Genomic DNA, 20,494 nt, shown 5'->3' on the forward strand with positions numbered 1-20,494 from the left:
ATTTTAGAGTTTAGACAATTATTTAGAATTGAGTTTGAATTTGTGACTGTAATTTGAATTGTAAATCATGTAGTCTAATTTTCCAGTTTTTTGTGATCGTTGTTTTTTATTTTTTATGAAAATTACGACTTCTCGGTTTTTCTCGGGTTCGAGTTCAGGTACAATATTTCGGGTCCGGTTCGGGGACGTGACAAAAAAAATTCCCGACGGAACGCCCCGTTAAAAAACCCGACGGGAAAAGGGGCAGGGACGGAGACGGGAGAGTAAAACCCGCCCCGTTGCCATTCCTACCCAAGGAAGAGAAGAAGGGAAAAGTTTCTAACTTTAGGGGCAAAATAGAACTTTTACGTACAAACATGAAGGGTAATACCGGTAACAAAAGTGAGCAAATCCTAGTTTTTATTTCAGCGGTAAACCCAGACCCCAGTAGCAAAGAGACACTGGTTATTAGATAAGGCTTCACAATACGCATAGTCGGAGCTCGAAGCTCCTTTTCATCCCAGTAGCATATGCAGCTTTAATGCCCCCTTCAACCTAACCACTTACAGAGAGCACTTGGGTTTTGCCTTTGGTTTTCTTATTTCAGCTTCAGTAGGTAAAGGTAATGTTGCATCTTTCAACCTATTTCACCTGTTAATAAACACCAATAGAATTGGGAACCCAGAGTAAAATTGTCTTTGTTTCTTTCATTTTTTTAATATTTTGTTTGGGAGACTCTTGTGATTTTGCTTTGTTGCTTGGTGCTAATCATCATTATTCTTCTTGGTCTTCCATTGGTTAAGTTTTATCATTATTTGTTTGTTTGTTTGTTACAGCCCCTGAATCCATCTTCTGTGACTTTTATTCGGCAGTGATTACTTTTAAGAGTCTTCCTTCAAGAAGCTCCATTTACCCATTGTTTGCTTCTTAACTATGGCGCCATTGCAACATAATTTACTTGGGAGTCTTCAAGTTCTATTATCAATGTGAATTTGTGACTGTTTCAAGATACTAATGCTCTGCATTATGCCTTTGTTGCAGACATGGAGGTTGCTAGCGTTCAAAATGGTGGTAGCATCATGTGGTTCTTCAGAGACAAAGGTTTTGATGATAAAAGTATCAACAAAATGTTCAAAAAGTGTAAGCGCCTTGAGGGTGTGCAGAAGGAAAGAGCCTCGGAGAACTGGTCTTACCTGAATAGCATTGGCATTCAAGAGAGAAAGCTACCTTCTATTGTTTCCAGGTGCCCCAAAATTCTTGCTCTTGGTCTAAATGAGAAGATTGTCCCCATGGTAGAGTGCCTTGCTACTCTTGGAACTAAACGCTGTGAAGTCGCTTCTGTCATCGCTAGATTCCCTCAGATAGTCTCGCACAGTGTTGAAGAGAAGCTTTGCCCACTCTTGGCTTTCTTCCAAGCATTGGGAGTCCCCGAAAAGCAACTACGCAAAATGATATTGCTGAATCCTAGGCTCATCAGCTATAGCATTGAATCTAAACTCACAGAAATAGTTAACTTCCTTGCCACCCTTGGCCTTACCAGAGATGGGATGATAGGTAAAGTTCTGGCTAAATACCCGTTTATAATGGGTTATAGTGTCGACAAAAGGCTACGTCCTACATCCGAGTTTTTGAAATCAATCGGTCTGTCGGAGACAGATCTTCAAAGAGTGACCATGAACTTCCCTGAAGTCTTGTCTAGAGATGTTAGCAAGGTTCTAAGACCCAGTTTTGCGTATCTCCAAAGAAGTGGGTTTGGGGATAGACAGATAGCAGCTATGGTGACTGGCTATCCCCTGATTCTTATCAAGAGCATAAAAAATTCTTTAGCACCTAGGATTAGGTTCTTGGTTGATGTGATGGGGAGGCAAACCGATGAAGTAGCTAATTACCCTGACTTCTTCCAGCACGGTTTGAAGAAGAGAATAGAGTTGCGGCACCTGCTTTTGAAAGAAAAGGGTGTCAATTGTAGCTTAAGGGAAATGCTAGACTGCAATCAGAAGAAGTTTCTATTAAAATTTGGTTTGTTTAAAGGGCATGCCTAAGGTACCATAAGCCATTAGCCACATTCCCATTCTCTTTGATGATCATTCTTCGTATTGTAGCTTAATTGTCACGTTAGTACATGTGTTTTTGTCAATGAGAAATTAAGATAAGCTAAATTTCTGCCATTATCATTGAGTTCTGAACATCAAGTCTTTGCTAAGTTTATGCAATGCAGTAGTCCATAGAGATACCATCATTTGATGCATGAGAAGGTTATCCAGAAATCTTCAGACTATTATTGACAGTGTCAACTAATCTCCACACAGTTTTACTAGAAGAAACTAATCACTAAAATTAACAAACTGTGCACCTAAATGGCTAAAACACATCAATTATACTGTACATGGCTACAAGCCAGAAGCTGATCCTAATTGCTCACAGCATTCAAAGATGAAGAAAAACCTAAGGGTCGGATTGATGACAGACTTGAAATATGAAATCAGATGGGATTAGATGGGAGAAATGTGGTTGTGGCGTCACAGACCATCTTTCATGCTGATCTTTATATTTTGCACTTTAATTGACAACTGTAGCTTATGGTCTTCGATTTCTTTTAAAACAGAAAGCAAATTTGACCGGTAAACTTCACTTTTTCGACTTGCAAACTCCAACTCATCAGTGAGTTCTCGGATTTTCTTGTCCATGTCATTCTGAAAAACAATAGCGCCCAGAGTCAATTTTTTCCTTTTTTGTTCCCTTGTATGTGCATATTCGGTGATGTTCTTTTTACAATTCTAGCATAAAGAAACTGATAGTGAGTAGAGACAGTCTGGGAAAACCAGATTGTTTACATCCTAGGAATCATTGAACAAAGTCCCTGAAGATAGCATACATCAGATTCTAAGCTACATGATGGAAAGCCAACATGGAAGGGAGTATAATCAAAATGACCATTCAGTATGAACATGTTATGCCTTGCTTAATCATGAGCAGAACACCTTAGGCAGACAAAAGATACCATGCTTTGACCTAAACTTATGACCAGATTGTCGAACAAGAACATGGAATTGGAAGGATATATAATGCAAAAACATTCTCTAAGAACCGTTAAAGCAAAAGCATGAGGAAACACAAAACAATGTGTTGGAGCTAAAAACCTAAGAAAATAGTGAACATAGCTTACAAATTCATCAAGCAGATAATTCTTTCACTTCATAGAAACATGATATATTAACAATATAATAAAGAGAAAGAAAAAAAAAGGAATAAACCTAGAGACATTCACTACCAGAAAACAAATGTATGTGCTTTAGTCTCAAATGCTGAGCCTGCTAAGGTAACTCTACAACTTATCTATTTCCACTGAAATTAGGATTTGGATGGTCCCCTTCAAGTGGATCGTGCAATCAAAAAGTTTACAAGTTTACAACACAATTTCTAGATCTACCAATATCTTCAATTACATATCATGGGACAGAAATAATCTCTTAGGTAAGGCTTACTACAATAAAAACAATTCCAAATGCATGCAGTAAACCGGGCACTGAAGAAAATGGGAAAGCAAAAATTTACATAAAAGTTTAAACAAGAATATTAAAAGCACTCATGGTCATAGATTTTCGTTCAAGATGTCATATGTAGAACAAGCAACAGGAATAACTGAATAATAGTTCTCACCTCAGATACAGGTTGCCTGTGCATTTTGTGATTAAGAGTATTTGCCCGATTACCATCATGTGAAGAGTCCCCCCTGATCTGCCCATTAACCAGTGTAGTCCTGCCATCATTCTTTGTCGCAAGTGCAACTCTTCTTGCAGCTTGTTGGAGAGCATCGATTGCCACATTGCAAGCGTCTAAAGACTTTGATCCTTCATCAACAAGCTTGAAGGCCTCATGGCGTAGGGTATTATATCGGACTGTATGAGATTCTAGATAATTAGTATATACATCGCTTGAACGTTCTTCTAATATGACACTACTCCTTGCATTTTTGGTCCATCGTTTCAAAATATAATGAAAAGGGAGAGTAAGGACATTGGTTACTCTGAAAACTGGCAATATATGTCTACAGAGAAGACCAGAGAACTCAAACATCTGGCAGCTACAAGCGGCTTTCATTTCTAAAACATTGAACTTAACATAGTAGGATTTATGATCGTCTCCGAACTTTGCCACCTGATATGTTATAGTATCATCATCATCATCTGATTTTGATGCCATAAATGTCAGAGTCCCAACTAGCTCCTCTTGAAATCTCATAAACAGTTTTCTGGTATAAAGCTCTGACGCCTGTTTCTCCATTGGAGATGGGGTCTTCAGAGCAGGGGAAGTGTTCATTGTATCATAATCCGCTTTCACTTCTTTCTCATTTCGACTCTCCAGAGCTTTCTCATAGAGCTTAAAGAACTGATTCAGATTGGTTGAAGCATTCACAAAGCCATCAAAGTACGAGTTCATGCTATCACTTCGTTGGGTTATAGACATCTCGGCAAAAAAAGTGTCCCGCAGATATACAGGGATCCAGTGTATGCGGTCATTGTAAATCATCTGAAGCCATTCATGATCCCTGAGTTCATATCGATCTACAAGAGACAACCAACAAGACTCAAACTCCTCAATCGATTCAGGCAAGTTAACACACTTATGGAAATCTGCTTCAAAAGTTGGATGCTTAAGGAATACATGGGACAACTTCTCTTGGCATTTCTTGAAGATGTGCCATTTGCAGAAACGGTGCCGAGTCTCAGGGAAAACCTGCATAATGGCTGACCGAATAACAGCATCATGATCAGTGGTGATAGACACAGGAGGGCGACCAGACATTGCCATAAGCCAAGTCTTGAACAGCCAAACAAAAGATGCTTCAGATTCATTTATTAAAAAGGCACAACCAAACAAAACTGGTTGTCCGTGGTGGTTTACTCCAGTGAAAGGTGCAAAAGGTAGTCGATACCTGTTCGACCTATAGGTAGTATCAAACATAACAGTATCCCCAAAGTAAGTATAATTCATCCTAGACTTGGGGTCAGCCCAAAACACATTACTCGTCAAAGCTTGATCCTCATCACCCTGAACAGAAAAAGAAATTTGGGTTCTCAGCTTGCATTTGCCTCAAATAATCCAAAAGTAGTTGAATATCTCCTTCTAAGCTCCTCTGCCGATTATTCCTCATATAATTCCTACAATCCACTTCTGTGAATCCAACCTTACTAATTCCACCATATTCTTTTATTAAAGCAGACATAATCCTACGAGGCCCCATCCCAGCAGCCTGCAATGTATCAATCAAAGTTTTAGCAGGCCCAGATATCTGCCTATGAGACCGAGGACAATGAACCTGGTCAGGAGGAACAAGCTCATGATTATGTTCTCTAACAAATCCAGACACAGCCCATTTCCCCGAATCCTGCACTTTAACAGACAAAGAAGCCTTACATCCCACTCTAGTAATAGTACGAGGACGCTTAATCTCCCTATCTTTTGTTCTTTTCTCATTCAAATTCCTAAACCCTTCTTTAGCACAAACAAACTGTCTCTGAATAATTGCTCCATCGCGCCTAGAACGACGAGAAGAACTTACTCGCGTACTAAAACCGACGCGGCGAGCATAAGAATTGTAAAATGCCTTGCGGCCTCTTCAGACTCAAATTCCATACCTTCATATGGCTCAAGATCCAGCGGGTCTCCTTCAGGGAGGTAAATTTCGCCGCTTCCGTTTCCGAAGCCACCTGCACTGCTATTGGAAGCAAGAAGTGAAGGAGTGGGACTGTCGGCCATGTCCTCGTCAACGTCTAACCCTATATTGGCATCATCAACGCCGTCTCGACCGCTGCTACCTCCTCCGCCTAGGCCAATGTCGAATTCAAGAACCTCCGGGTCCATATTACTGTCTTTTTTTAATTTATTTTTTACGAAAAAAGATGGGAAAAAATTAGTGCTGTGAAGGTGGAATTGAAGTGGGCAAACAAGAAGTAGGCTTTGATATGGAAGACATTAAAAAAAGAGGGGAGGGGATTTGGGAGGTGAATGATTTGCTAGGACAGATATCATTATTTATAACCATCCTAATTGATAAAAAAAAATTAGTTATAATTTTATAAATTTATATCAATTTTAAATTTTTTAAACTAAAATTTAAAATATAAAATAAAATTCCAATAATTCAAAATTTGTAGTAATTAATAGATTGATTTTCAAGTTCAAGTCGAGTTTCGCAATTATGTATGATATATGTATATCACATATGAAAAAATATATATATAAATAATTATATATCTATATCTTATACGGTTATAAAAAAATTTAAATTAAAATCAATTAGTATCATAACATTATAAATATTTACAATTAAATTTAAATATAAATTTAAGCATTTCGACTCGAACTTGACTAAAAAAAATTTGAACCGTGATTAGAAGGAGATGGTTATATATATTGAATAGTTTGGGGTGATTACAAGTCGAGATGGACCAAGGCAGAGTCGGCAGGGAGATTGCCCCTTAAAAATTTAAAATCATTGTATATTTAAAATTTTTTCCTATGTATTTTTCATTGAAATTTTGTTTTTATCCCTTAAAATTTTATAAGTTCAAGTTCACTCCTAACATAAAATTTTGTATCCGTCATGATGCTCCTTCATATCCATTCTTGCTAAAAAAATTCATCCTGATTTTAAAATCTTTTTATACCAAGAAATCTAAATTTCTTACGCATGAAGATAGTCATTTTGATCGGTATAGTCGGACTTTATTATGGAATTTTAACCACATTATGGTGTTATAGTTATAGAATAAAGAATAAAAAATTATAAATATAATATCTAATAAAATTTCAAATTTTTTATAATAAAATATTCTAAAACTAAATAATAAATATAGAAAATAAATATAATATAAAAATAATAAATATAATAATAAATATAATAATATATATAATAATATATATAAGGGTAAATTTCATGTTTACTCACTAAACTTTGCTCACTCTCTCTCTTATTTCACTTATCGTATTATCAATTTTTTTAATTTACTCGCTAAAACTTTAGACATTGAATTTTTTTGTCTCTCCATCATTAAATGTTTAACAGTATTACGACGTAAATGAATTAAAATATTTTTTAATTGTTAAATTACATATAAAAAATATATTAAATTAAATAATTTTTTAAACTCTTCCTTTTTCTTCATCCGATTCACTTTCTTCTCCATCTATTATCATCATCATCCATGATAAAGTCACCATTCTTCCCCTGCAGCACAAATTTTCTTCTACACATAACTTCCTTTCACTACGATCAATTTCAAAAACCAAACAAAAATTTAATTCAACAAATTACAAGAAAATCAAGTTCTGCATTTCTTAGTAACCAAACACAAATTCAGTATAACAAAATTTGAGAATTAAGAAGCAAATTTTACCTTTAATAAAGTCGATATTTTCAACGTTGACACTCTTTACTCCACTCTCACTCCCCAAATTCATTACATCTTTTTCATTTTCTTTTGTTTTCTTCAATACAAACCAATCAAGGACCCGACCCAAAACACATAACCAATTGTCCTCTTTCAGCTCCTTACCAAATAGGGATCTCTCAATTCGTTCTACTCCTTACAAGATTCCTGCCAATAACTTCAAATGAAACTCTGGGCTCATTTTGAGTCTCCCCGATTTTATGGATCAGAGTTTCAAGCTCGAATTCAATGTCACGACAAGAGACGATCCGGTCATTGATGTTGAACCCTTTTGAGCTTTGGGGTTTTAAAAGAGTGGAGGAAGATGATGAAGATTTAGAGCTTGAAGATTTAGGATTAGTGTTTGAGAGTAGAAATTTATGATTTTTTTTTTACTTTTTAAAATTATAAATCTTATATATGGAATATTTATTATTAAAATAATTCAAATAATAACTCTGTTACTGAGTAAACGGTCGAGTGAAAAAAAATTTAATATCTAAAATTCAGTGAGCAAATTGAAAATTTGAAACTACAGTACTTAACAACGGAAAAAACTTGAAAAATTAATAATATAAATATATTAATTGTGTAAAATAAAAAAAATAATAAATTAATAAAAATATGAATACATAAAATAAATACAATAATAGATAGGGTAAAGTATATAAATGATCACTGATTTTTTTAGATGCTTGCATTTAGGTCCTCCAACTTTTAAAACTTGTAATACAACCACCAAACATTTAGTTCATTTGTAATATGGTCCCTGACGTAACGGTCGTTTCACTTCCGTTAGGGTAAATTATATAAACGGTCACTAAACTTTTCAGGCAGTTACATTTAGGTCCCCCAACTTTTAAAACTCGCAACATATTCATCAATTACATTATAAACCCCAAAATCCAAAATGCTTCAATTACATTCTAAACCTCAAATTCTAAAATACTTTAATTACATGCCCAACCCCAAATTCATAATCCATTATCAAAATCTGTCATAACAAAGTGAACTTGAAGTAACAACTCTAAACCCTCAAAACATAATCATTTCGAAAAAAAATTAATCAACTATAATTGAACAATAAGTGATTATGTTGGGTTTAGGGTTATGTTGGACCTAAATACTCAATTCGGTTTATAAAATAGTTGACTTGAAATTTTTTTGATTTGAGTTTATAAAATTTAAATAAAGTTGAATTGAATTTTCAAGTTTTAGTTTAAATTTAATTATAAATATTTATCATATTATAATATTTTTTATTCTAATTCAGTTCAGTTTATAAAATAGTTGACTCGGAATTTTTTTGATTTGAGTTTATAAAATTTAAATCAAGTCAAATTAAATTGAATTTTCGGGTTTCAGTTTAAATTTAATTATAAATATTTATAATACTATAATATTATTTGATTCTAATTTAAATAGTTTTTTAACCATATACAATACATATATTTCTTCATATTTTTTCCATATGTGATATACATATATCATACAAAGTCAAGGGACTTGACTCAAACTTTAAAATTAATCCACTAATTACTAAAATTTTTGAGATATTCGAGTTGTATTTTACAACTTGATTTTAACTTGATTTTTTCAAGTTGATTTTATGAAATTACAACTCAAAGTCAATTTGTATCAATTTTTTTTGAATCAATTCAAGTCGAAAAATAAATTTTTTTGAATCGAACTGAGTATTGTTCACTTATAGTTGGTTAAATCTAACTTTTAAATCCTAAACCCAACATAATCACTTATTGTTATGGACCCAAAATGAAATAAATGTTGTTGATTATGTTGGGTTAATTGGTGGGAAAATTTAGCATTTAGGCTTATGCTTTTAGGGTTTAGGGTTACTGTTTAAAGTTCAGTTTGTTATGGTAGATTTTGAGAATGAATATGAATTTGGGGTTGTTCATGTAATTGAAGTATTTTTGGAATTTGATGTTTAGAATGTAATTGAAGTATTTTGGAATTTGGAGTTTAGAATATAATTAATGAATGTGTTACAAGTTTTAAAATTTAGATAACCTAAATGTAAGCGCCTGAAAAGTTTAGTGACCATTTATATAATTTACCCTAACGGTAGTGAAACGGCTGTTACGTCGAGACCATATTGCAAACCAACTAAATGTTTGGTGAATGTATTGCAAGTTTTAAAAGTTGAGGGACCTAAATGCAATCATTTGAAAAGTTCAGTGACCATTTATATACTTTACCCTAATAGATAAAATGAAATGCGACTTCTCCCGGTACTTAACAAAGGGAGAATTTTCTAATATTCTCAAGGTTTCGTGTTGACCTGGATCAGATTCACCAGATGATCTGTACACTTGTTCTTCTTAAGAACAATATGTTGTACTTCTTTAATCCAACCCTCTTTAAAAAAAAAAACCTTACAGTCCATCAAAACCAAAATGTTTGTTGGATGATCGTATATCATGATGCAATTGAGAGCATGGACATTTCATTTAACATCAAACTTTACAATCATAAATGGTATTCTGTTAAGAGTAACCCTTGTCGAGCTTTCCAAAATTCTGCTAACAAGCTGTTGGTACTCTCGATTTACAATATAAAATCATGCACCAGCTAACCATTCTTGTTCCGAATCAGTCCTCTTGCAGAGACAAGACCAATACTCGATTTACGAGCTCTATTTGTAATAATCCCACTTTTAAAATAAAAGGAAAATTAAAACTTCTAATTAATTTAAGTAAATTGAAGGGACTAAGTTGCAATTTTTAGAAACTTGTAGCTTGGTTTCAAAATTCTGGGAAGTTTAGAGACTTAACCTTGAATTTTCCCATTTCTCCTTTACATTGAAAAATAAATACCCAGGATAAGACCACCCATGCCCTAGCCATTTTGGCAAGGGTATTGTTGATGATATTTTTTTTAATAAATATCATCATATATTGGTTTAAAACCCCGGTCATCCAAAAATCCCAATTTTGAACTTCCAAATCCCTAATTTCCCCTAAGTCGTACCCCTCGTCGGTCTCCCCAAATCCTCGTCGTCCGGCACCTTTTGGCCCACTACTACCATCGTTTGGTTCGTCATTGACCGTCGACCAAAATCCCTCCATCATCTCGCCGTGAAACGACGTCTATCGTTGTGATTTTAGCTACAAAGCTTCGACAAGATAACCTAACCCTTTCTCTGTAGTTTTAGTCGATTCTGACCGATCCAACGACCTTCTCGCCTCACCGCCGTCACCAACGTGTTCCCTGGCCTGTTCTGCACAAAATCCGACCCAAGGTGCTTCCCACCGTCGTGTTTTTTTGGGTCGTCGTCGGTAAGGGTTCCAACCACCTTTTTTATTCGTTCTCATCGTGATTTTGGTTAGATTTTGGGGTAATTTGGAAATAATATGTTTAGATGCAGCTTGTGGAGTAATCGGCCAGCCAAATTGGCCCCCGTCACCGTCGCACGTGCCGCCACGCGTCGACAGTTCGCATGGGGCTTATCCGCCAGTCCAAGAGGTTTCTGGAATTAGTCCAGTCAAACCGAAGCGGGTTTGAACCAATTCAACTCGCCTGAGTCAACCCGTCTGAGTCAACTTCGTCAGAGCCAACCTGTTGACTTTGACCAAAATGTCAAAATTTTGAAAAGTCATATTTTATGTTTTGCGACGTCCTGAGTCCGAATCCAAACTATGTTTCACCAAATTCAATCCTTGTAAGCTATTTTTCGGTATTTTATATCCCGATTCAATACAAATTTTCAAGTTTAAGTTATGTTTCTAATGTAAATTGGTTTTGCCATGTATCCAAGTCATTATGGTACATGGAATTAAAGTTCGAGGGTGATCAAATGGAGTTTAATTGGTTAACCGTTATGGCTTGAGAATAGAGGTAATACATTACTAACTTATGTATGCTTTTATGGAACATGTTGGCATTGGTTAATGCGTAGACAAATATGTTTGGATACATGTGTGTAATTAATATATTCTAAATTCGATCCAAATGAGATGAAAAGTAATTAAATTGAATAAGACTCAGATTACATGTATAAGACACTAGAAGATTGATAAGAAATAATTTCAGGTTCAGTGATTAACCGATAAAGCAATCAACCTCAGAATCTTTAAATTCTAATTATTTTCGTTAAAAGTTTTAATATTAGAATCACCTGGTTAAGAAATTACGAAATTACCCCTATGAGGTAAAAAAGGTATGGACTAGACCTCATAGTGGAAGTACCCTGAGAATTCGTATTTAATCCGATAAACTGATGACTCACCTGTTAAATTCCTAATCTATTCGAAAAGTCACTGATAATCAGATCTTAAAATCCGAGAAGGTACAAGACTTAGAATTGTTGATTTATCAACAAATACGTAAAGGCTAAAACACTATAACTATTTATATTTGAATTGCTCAGAAAAATTGAATTAAATGGAAAGAATGTATTGAAGGAAATGACCAAAATACCCCTGAACTGTAAAATGAACCAAAGTATCTCCAATCCCTGGAATGACTGAATACCCTTAAGCTCCGATATGAATAAATCACCTTCGAATACAAAAATGACCTAGAATTTCTAATTACTAAGCTAACACCCGGTGGCTAAATTACTAAAAGTACTTTACACGTTAGAATTACCTCGAAATAACTATATTATATGACAAAGTTGAACTGAATGAAAGTATTGTACGTATCTTAATTGTTTAAAATATCGAATTATTGTGGAAAGTCCAAAATGATCGGGATAAACTTGAATAATAAATTACCTAAATACCCTCTATGACCTATAATTAAGTGGATGACTTGGGTAAGTCTGTAAACACTGATGAACTTATATGTTGTACTGTCTATAAGGGTTTTGAACCACGAATCAAGCACGTCAACATTTCTTGATACCGTGCAATACAGAAATGAAATAAATACCATTAGAATATATGTTCGTCTCTCTAAGATCCATTCAACGATGATTCTGAAGATGATTAGTTCGACTAGTGATGTAAGTATTAAAGTGTGAATATCCTGATAAATCGACATGAATCTTAAATACCATGAATCATTGTTTCACCCTTATTAGATTAAATTACTTAGAATTCTCCAAGAATCAAATGTCCAAAATGCCCCCAAATTCCTGAATAATGGAACCACTCATGTCATATCTGAAATCTCAAGTAACTCTGATGCAAAAGATTCTAAATATTGTCCTGATTACTTAGGGCCTTCGAAAAATACTTCCTGATAAATTACTGACTGAATGACTGATGAATCTGTTAGCCATCAAACCCCTTTTTCATAAGGATCTCATACTGAAATTCAATCAGTTTACAAAAATTTTGTGACTCTCTACCTGATAAATACCAAGTACCCTCGGAAAAATAACTGAATCCTCTAGTGTGTTCCTTATGTTCTATATGATTATTTTATCTGTCCTGAAATATGATTTACCGAAGTTACTACTTTATTGAATCTTTTAACTGTTTGATATTCTAACTTACTGGTGTATTGAATTACAGTTTATGAACTACGTCTACTTGAAATGTGTTCTCTGGTTACATGTTTTCACTGGAAAATATGACCGTTCCTGATTTATGGATCATGGAATCTACTGGTTACTACTTGAACTGTTTTATTGGGACACTATCTGGGTAGGCTGGAGTATGGAGGTTTAGCTTTGATCAAACTGGTAATTCCTTACGGACCTAAGGTATTCCTTGGGTAGGCTCTAAGGCCCCAAGTCACTCCCTTAGTATGGAGATTATATTATGGTGTACGAATATAGGGCATTCATGTGATTTAAATAACTACATAGTCACTTTTACAATATATTACTGGATCATGATTTTGATATTATAGGGTACTACTAAATCTGATTTGTAATGGATACTGTATGAGTACGAGTTTAGAGTATGGAGGTTCAAATCTGATCAAGCTGGTAATTCCTTACGGACCTAAAGTGACCATTGGGTAGGCCCATAAGCCCCAAGGTACTCTCTTAGGGTGGCTCCTTTGCTTTTTGCTTAGGGTAAACCCTTATGGATGCAGTTCTGGTGGACTGCATAAGGAGTATTCGGATGGAGGATATTACAATGATTTTAAAATTTTTTTACTGAAATAGAGTACTACTATTTTTAATGTATGATTTTATTTATTCTAATTTCGTGGGAATACACTAGATATCCAATTATGATCTCCTAAACCTGGTCTTCTGAACGTTTCCTATTAACTGGAAGCTTCATGTCTTTTACTTGAAGAAATATCAGTGGAACCTTAATTCATCACAAAAACCTGTAGAAGCCCGAATCAATAAGGAAATTTTTATGCTTGTTATTATCTGAATGTTCTTCAGCATCACTTGGTTGTTATGTTTACTGAGCTTCTCAAAGCTCACTCTTATACACTCCGTTTTAGGTTAAAAGAATTGATCCAGTGCAGCTATGGACATATGTAATTAGGAGTTCCTTTGGCTTGGGTTGAAGAGTACGATACAAGTGTAATTAAGGGGAATGTAGGTCACATTTGATTTTTATATTGAGTCTGAAACTTGTATGATTTTAATTCCGTTTGAGATATATGAATGGTTTTCTGAACTTGTATTTCAATTACAAATTGTTTTACGATTTTATGCGTTTTAACAAAAACTTTAATTTTTCATGGATTTTTTCTGTGGGTTTCTCCGGTGGCCCTAATGTGACACTTTGGATCAGATCGGGTCACCCGCATCGGTCTAACGGTGTTACACTATTCGTGTTTAGAATCTACGTTGCTGGTGAGAGAGTCTACCACTGCACCCATTTAGGTTCTAACCTTTTTTTCGAATTCAAAAAAAAAATATAGGTTGGACCAATATAAACATAACATAAATTTTATCTAAAATAATTTATATATATTTAAAAATATAATAAAAATTATATATATATATATATATATATTTGGATTATATCTAGAAGAATATATTAACTGGACCAATAAAAGTTTTTTAATATAATTATTTTTAATATACATATATATATTTTATTCAGGGTAAAGTAATTATTTGGTCACCCACATATTACTTAATTTATGTTTTGATCATTCAACTTTCTTTTTAAATTATAGCTATCCTTACGATTTAGTTTTATTTTAATCACATACCGTTAAAAAAATTAAGAATGATGTTAACATGTCATTTTTAAATTATTTTTCAATGATGATGTGACATTATCTTATGATGATACGTCAACGTTACCACTAAGTTTTTAAAGAAGAGTGACTAGAACAGAACCAAAATATATTATTAAGTGTAGTTTAAAATAAATAAGTGTTGAGTGACTAAAAATATAAATTAAATAATAAATGGGTGATTGAATAAGTAATTAAATAATATCATATGAATTTCCAGGCTGGTTAACCGGGATTAGAACTGCCATAAATTTGCTTAACAAAATCTCTTGATTTTGATATCCCTCATCGTCAACATGCAATTATATGTATGCAGGTTGAACTTATTAATTTTTCTCCTGTTCTGATATAACCTTGATCTACTTAGAGGGTTGTGATAAATGAAAAGTGATGAGAGATTTTAAGGGAAGTGCAGATGAATTTGCAATTGGAGATGCTGGTGGTGTTTCTTGACATGATTGCTGTGATTCTTCTTCCTTTTCATTTCCCTTCATGAAATCCACACACACATATATATATAACCTATCAAATGACCTATGAATGTTATTCTCTTCAGAGGTCTTGAGTTTAATTTGTTTTTAGAGGTATTGAGTTTAACTCGTTGCATTTATAAGGTGTGTATACCTTATCAATTGATTATTAACTTGTAAAGGTCCCTAAATGTATGTTCAATTAATCTCTTATCATAATGTTGTGAATAAAATAAATTAGATTTAAAAGGAAATCATAATAAATCTTTGTAAATTCTAATTTAAATAAAATATGAATAGTTATAAAAAAGAAGCAAACCTCTAATTAGATAGATCCACCAATTATAATGTTTACATTTAAATTTAATATAGTTATGGAATGAGTTTATAGAATTTTTTATAATTAATATACCAGTAAATAATTTTTTTTATCAAAATAGTTGTATTTTTTTTTATTTTCTTTTGGTAAAAACTCAAAATCAAAACATTCCCATTGATTTCTGCGATGCTTTAGAGTTTAGAACATATACGATAGAATAATTGATAGGATTATGAATTCAATAGAAAACATGGGTGGACACATTTGTAAGGAAAGTTGTTGGTTTTAAGATCATGATCAGACATTCATCCATGAAATATTTTAATTTTGTTTTTATTAAAAAGAAGGTAATCCTTGCCTAATCACTTATCTCGTATCAGACGGGGCCAGATATCAACTCAAGAAGATAAAATAAAATTTACTATAAAAAATAGAGAAGATAAAATATAATTAACTATAGAAAATAAGATAAACAAATTCAACTTAACTAAAATTAAGAGATATAATTATAAAAAATTAAGGGGCAATGGGCCAGGACTAAGCATAGCTCCGTACCAACAGTTGGTGTAGACATCAACATGCATCCCTTGCATCAAGAATAGCGTAAAAACACAACCCAGAGACCTCATATCAATTAATAAGATTATCTTTTTCTCTTACCTTAAAAAATGGATAATATCTACAATCCTTTGGAGATTTTCTCAAGACATATCACAGTCCACCCATACGAAGTGCAAAACAAGGCTTCCTTGTACAAAATGAAGAATGAGTTGCCCTTGCTGCAGGCTTAAATAACGCCTCCATCATTGCTAATACAAAATACATGTAGAACCAATCGAGTAAAACCAAAAAAATAAAAATAAACAAATTCATTAACAACCCTATCATTTTACACGATTCTCGCATTACATGCCTTTTCTTTTTTTTTTTTTCTTAGATAGAAAATAATAACAAAGCACAAAACAAATAAAGCAAATCACAAAGACGCTTAAGTTATTACAAAGGGATGGTCAGATACATTTATAGCATGAGACTTGCAACAAACAACTACACCATGACAATGTTCATCTAGGAAGAAAGCTTGGAAACATCCTTACATGATCTATTGTACGTTATGTGGCTCTTAACTAATTGACCCGCTGCAAGTGCCGACATGAGTGACACCTCCCCCGCAAGGACCGCACCGGCTACAATGGTTGCAAGCATCCTAGAGTTTGCTCCAGCCACCTCTTTGCTCGCACCTTTAACCCCCAGCAGGTTCAAACACGCTGACTGCGATGCAAGCTGAGTTCTACCACCAACAGTGCCAACCTAAACAACAAATCACACATCAACCATCATAAAATTAGACTCCTACTGCTTCCATGAACTCTCTCCACCTGAATCTTAATTAACCTAAACCTGCAGTGACCCAAAATGATCCTCTCCAAAACATCCAAGCCTTAAAACTCAAATGATCCAATCCCAAAACGATTCAACCGGAAATGACCTGAACCAAAATAGACAATTTTAAAAATCAATTACCTCGATGGAAGGCATTGTGACAGAGACGTGAATGTCCTTTCCATCATTAACAGGTTCCATCATCCTGATGCAACGAGAGCTCTCGACATTTTGAGCCGGATCTTGGCCAGTAGCTATGTAGATTGCAGTGACAATGTTAGAGGCATGGGCATTAAATCCACCCAGAGCTCCAGCCATGGCAGAACCAGTAAGGTTCTTAAGCATGTTGAGCTCCACGAGAGATTCCACACTAGTCTTCAAGACCTTCCTCACCACATCACCCTTAATGATGGCCTCGCAGACAACAGATTTGCCTCGTCCTTCAATCCAGTTTACCGCCGGCTTTTTGTCGGAACAGAAATTTCCTAAATCCATCACGGATCTCTAAAATTGAGTTATGAAGCTCAACAAAAGAAGAACAACATAATTATAAGTAATAAGCAAATGAAGCTTACCAGAAATGCCGATGACATCCATATCAGGAAAATCAGTTTGAAGGAAATCCATATCGTTTTGAACTCCCTTGGAAACCATGTTCATCCCCATAGCATCACCGGTACTGCAAGTAATTCTCAAGTATAGATTCTTCCCAGCAATTGCACATTTTATGCTTTGAAGCCTACCAAATCGACTTGATCTGCAACCGCCCAGAAACTCAAAATTTTCAGAAAAACCAGTACAATTAGCTAGAATTTGAACTGCTCAATCTGAAATCCAAAAATATACAAACCAACCTGTTAAAAACAACAGCCAAAGTATCGAAATTGTCAGGATCTTCCAATTAAAACTTCAGCTCAGCTGCCCTTTTCGCTGTGCTGAACCTTACAACAGGAGCTCTAGTCATGCCATCTTTCAATATAATACATGTAGCTCCACCAGACAAATGAATAGCTTTACAACCCCTGTTAGTACTAGCCACCAAGCACTCCTCCGTGGTTGCAATAGGAACTGAGAACTCTCTTTTATTAAGCAACAGTGGCTCAGCGATTCCCACGGGAATCTGCACGTACCCAACAGGCATCTCACAACACTGCCCTAAAATGGAATCGTAATCAAATCCATCCAGTGGCAAACCCGATAGTGATTTCCCCGTTAATCTCTGCAGCGCCTCACGCCTGATCGCAGCGGCTCTCTTGCAATCACCTAACTTTGATTCTAAAGAATAGGAAGGGAGTGCTCCAGCAACTACGGATGTAATTATTTCTTCGTCTTCTTCGGTTCTAACAACAACAGGCTTTTCATCTAACAGTTTCTGGGTAGATACAACCGGTACTCGAGGTGGCAGTAAGGAAAGCGAGCAAACAAGAGCCTGCCCGCCAGAGATTTTACGAGTATCTTCCTCTGTTGTAACTCTAACAGGCATTTCGTCGAACAATTTCTGGGTTGTTACAACCGGCGCCATATGAGCCATCGAAGGAAGCGAGTCATCAAGAGCTTGGCCGCAAGGGACCGTACGGGCATCTTCTTTACGAAGAAAGATTCCATTTTCCTCTTCCTCCTCCTCCTCCTCGGCACTCCAAACTTCACCAGAAGGTCGGAGAATCAAAGACTGAACAAAGTCGATCCCGAAGAACCCCACAAGATAAATCAAAGAGGCGACTAAAGCGAAAATCGCAACGATCTCGGAAAAGGTGAGGAGGTGGAGGGGAATTGAAGCACGGATCTTTTCGCGCCAACGTAAGAGGAGAAAGTAAACAACGGAGAAGAAGAGCGTGAAGAACACAGCATTCGTTAGATACAACGGAAGAGGTAAAGCGTCGGAGGCTTTGGCAGTATATTCCCCTAAAGGGATCCTCTTTGTTGGCCTTACAGCATGAACCCGTTGACTCGCTGTTGGCCGGCTGGCTTCCATTACGGACTGCGTTGGCAACAGAAGCCAGCGGAGGAGGAGGAGGGAGGAAGGAAGTCGTGGGAAACGGTCAAGGTTCGTGTTGGGAACGGTTTCCGAGGACGTTGAGTAGGTGGGAGAGAGTTGGGGGGAGGGAAGCAAGTTTTTATAGGGTTGTTGGGGGAGTACACGTGTGGAACAATGAAAGAGAAAGGGTGGAGTGGTAGCGCGTGAAACAAGAGGAGAGATGAGAAAAGGAGCGTGGGGGAAAAGAGACGGCAGTTGGCACGTGTTGATGAGTCAAAAGACAAAGGAGTTTAGGTTGTTTGTTTTTGAAGGGTTTGTATAATGAAATGTGGACTAATATATTGTTAACAAATTGTGTATTTAGAAATTTAATAAGATATTTAATAAATTCGGTTAAGTTTACTAAAAATATTGACTAATAATAATATTGTAGGTGAAAAATATGAAAAATTATTAAAAAAATTTAACAATCGATAAACTTTACTTATCGGTAAGTATTAATACATTGCACAAAAGTATCAATATATATTGTTATATATAAGAAAGTGAAGAAAACCGGTTAAAAGTAGACATGTATCAATACATTTATAAGTATATGTATAAGATACTTTAGTAATTTAAAATAATTGTAATAAAATCACCTATAAAGTATCGATACCTTACATATATGTATCGATACATGACAATATAACATGTTGAAATATGAAAAATCTGGTTTCAAATTGAAAAAGGAGGTAACGAATTTAACAAAATTGGTTGGTAATTGATAAAACTAGTTGAAATTTGATAAAATCGGTTTAAATTTGACAAAACCGGTAAAGAACTATCGAAATTGTTGAAATTTGTATCGATACGTTTATAAATATATGTACCAAAGTATCGATACTATAGGAATTTAAAAGAATTATAATATCGATACCTTACATGTATCAATACATGACAATATAACTGGTTTCAATTTGACAAAACCGGTAAAGAGCTACCGGAATTGTTGACAGTATATAAACTTTTATAAGTATGTGTACCAAAATATCGACACTGTAGGAATTGAAAAGAATTAAATAATAGCGCATATAAAGTATCGATACCTTAGAAACATGTATCGCTATATGACAATATAACGTGTTGAAATTTGATAAAACTGGTAAAGCGCTACCATAATTGTTGAAAGTATCGATACTTTTATAAGTATATGTACTATAGTATCAGTACTTTATGAATTTAAAAGAAATGGAAAAAGAAAAACATTTCGAAAGTATATATACCTTACACAAAAGTATCGACACTTAGGGAATGATATCGATTAAATATAACTAGGCATAAATACCAAGTATCGATACTGTCTATATAGGTATTGACACTTTTATTTCAGTATGTTTCTCAAACAATTTGTACGCAAAATGTATCGATATATATATATATATATATATATATATATATATATATATATATATATATATATATATAAAATATCGATATTTATAATTTCGAAACCTATCACTTTAAATTAATAGGTAAATTTACAATGTAAACGGTAAAAGTCTATCGGTTTAATGATAATAGGCGTAAATTCCAAGTATCTATACTTTTTATATAGGTATCGATACTTTCAATCTAAACAACATCGATACTTTCAACACAAGTATAGATATTAAACCAATTAACCAGTTAGGTTAATAATATTTTACCGGTTACATTATTATTAACCTATAAACAAACTGATACCCATGTTCAAGTATTAGGTCGTGCTTTGTTTTTATTCGTAGGCGCATTTTTTTGTCTTAGTTATTTAAAAAAGAATCGATCC

The 20,494-nt window shown here is 34.5% G+C and overlaps 2 protein-coding genes and 1 pseudogene across 2 annotated transcripts; 1 reads left to right on the top strand and 2 right to left on the bottom strand.

The window, feature by feature from the left end:
* Nucleotides 1-334: 334 nt before the first annotated feature.
* Nucleotides 335-2,076, top strand: LOC120132124 (transcription termination factor MTERF6, chloroplastic/mitochondrial-like). Its single transcript, XM_039148950.1, has 2 exons — nucleotides 335-601; nucleotides 1,021-2,076. Exon 2 carries the CDS (start codon nucleotides 1,023-1,025, stop codon nucleotides 2,019-2,021), a length of 999 nt encoding a protein of 332 aa, XP_039004881.1. The 5' UTR covers nucleotides 335-601; nucleotides 1,021-1,022; the 3' UTR covers nucleotides 2,022-2,076.
* A 403-nt stretch (nucleotides 2,077-2,479) lies between these two features.
* LOC120132134 lies at nucleotides 2,480-5,957 on the bottom strand (annotated as a pseudogene).
* A 10,257-nt stretch (nucleotides 5,958-16,214) lies between these two features.
* LOC120132143 (3-hydroxy-3-methylglutaryl-coenzyme A reductase 2-like) lies at nucleotides 16,215-18,813 on the bottom strand. Its single transcript, XM_039148968.1, has 4 exons — nucleotides 17,567-18,813; nucleotides 17,288-17,469; nucleotides 16,854-17,197; nucleotides 16,215-16,640 (listed from the first exon to the last, which is right to left on the bottom strand). Exons 2-4 carry the CDS (start codon nucleotides 17,376-17,378, stop codon nucleotides 16,398-16,400), a joined length of 678 nt encoding a protein of 225 aa, XP_039004899.1. The 5' UTR covers nucleotides 17,379-17,469; nucleotides 17,567-18,813; the 3' UTR covers nucleotides 16,215-16,397.
* Nucleotides 18,814-20,494: the final 1,681 nt, after the last annotated feature.

The sequence above is a fragment of the Hibiscus syriacus genome, unplaced genomic scaffold, assembly GCF_006381635.1.
Source record: "Hibiscus syriacus cultivar Baekdansim isolate YM2019G1 unplaced genomic scaffold, ASM638163v2 tig00001713_pilon, whole genome shotgun sequence".
NCBI lineage: Eukaryota > Viridiplantae > Streptophyta > Magnoliopsida > Malvales > Malvaceae > Hibiscus > Hibiscus syriacus.

What these genes read in the sequence shown, in the direction of transcription:
- LOC120132124 (XM_039148950.1), top strand. Translation starts at nt 1,023, where the DNA reads ATGGAGGTTGCTAGCGTTCAAAATGGTGGTAGCATCATGTGGTTCTTC.
- LOC120132143 (XM_039148968.1), bottom strand. Translation starts at nt 17,378, where the DNA reads ATGGGGATGAACATGGTTTCCAAGGGAGTTCAAAACGATATGGATTTC. An exon ending in GGATGTCATCGGCATTTCTG is followed by an intron (nt 17,198 to 17,287) that starts GTAAGCTTCATT and finishes TGATGGATTTAG; the next exon opens with GAAATTTCTGTTCCGACAAA. An exon ending in TCACAATGCCTTCCATCGAG is followed by an intron (nt 16,641 to 16,853) that starts GTAATTGATTTT and finishes TTTGTTGTTTAG; the next exon opens with GTTGGCACTGTTGGTGGTAG.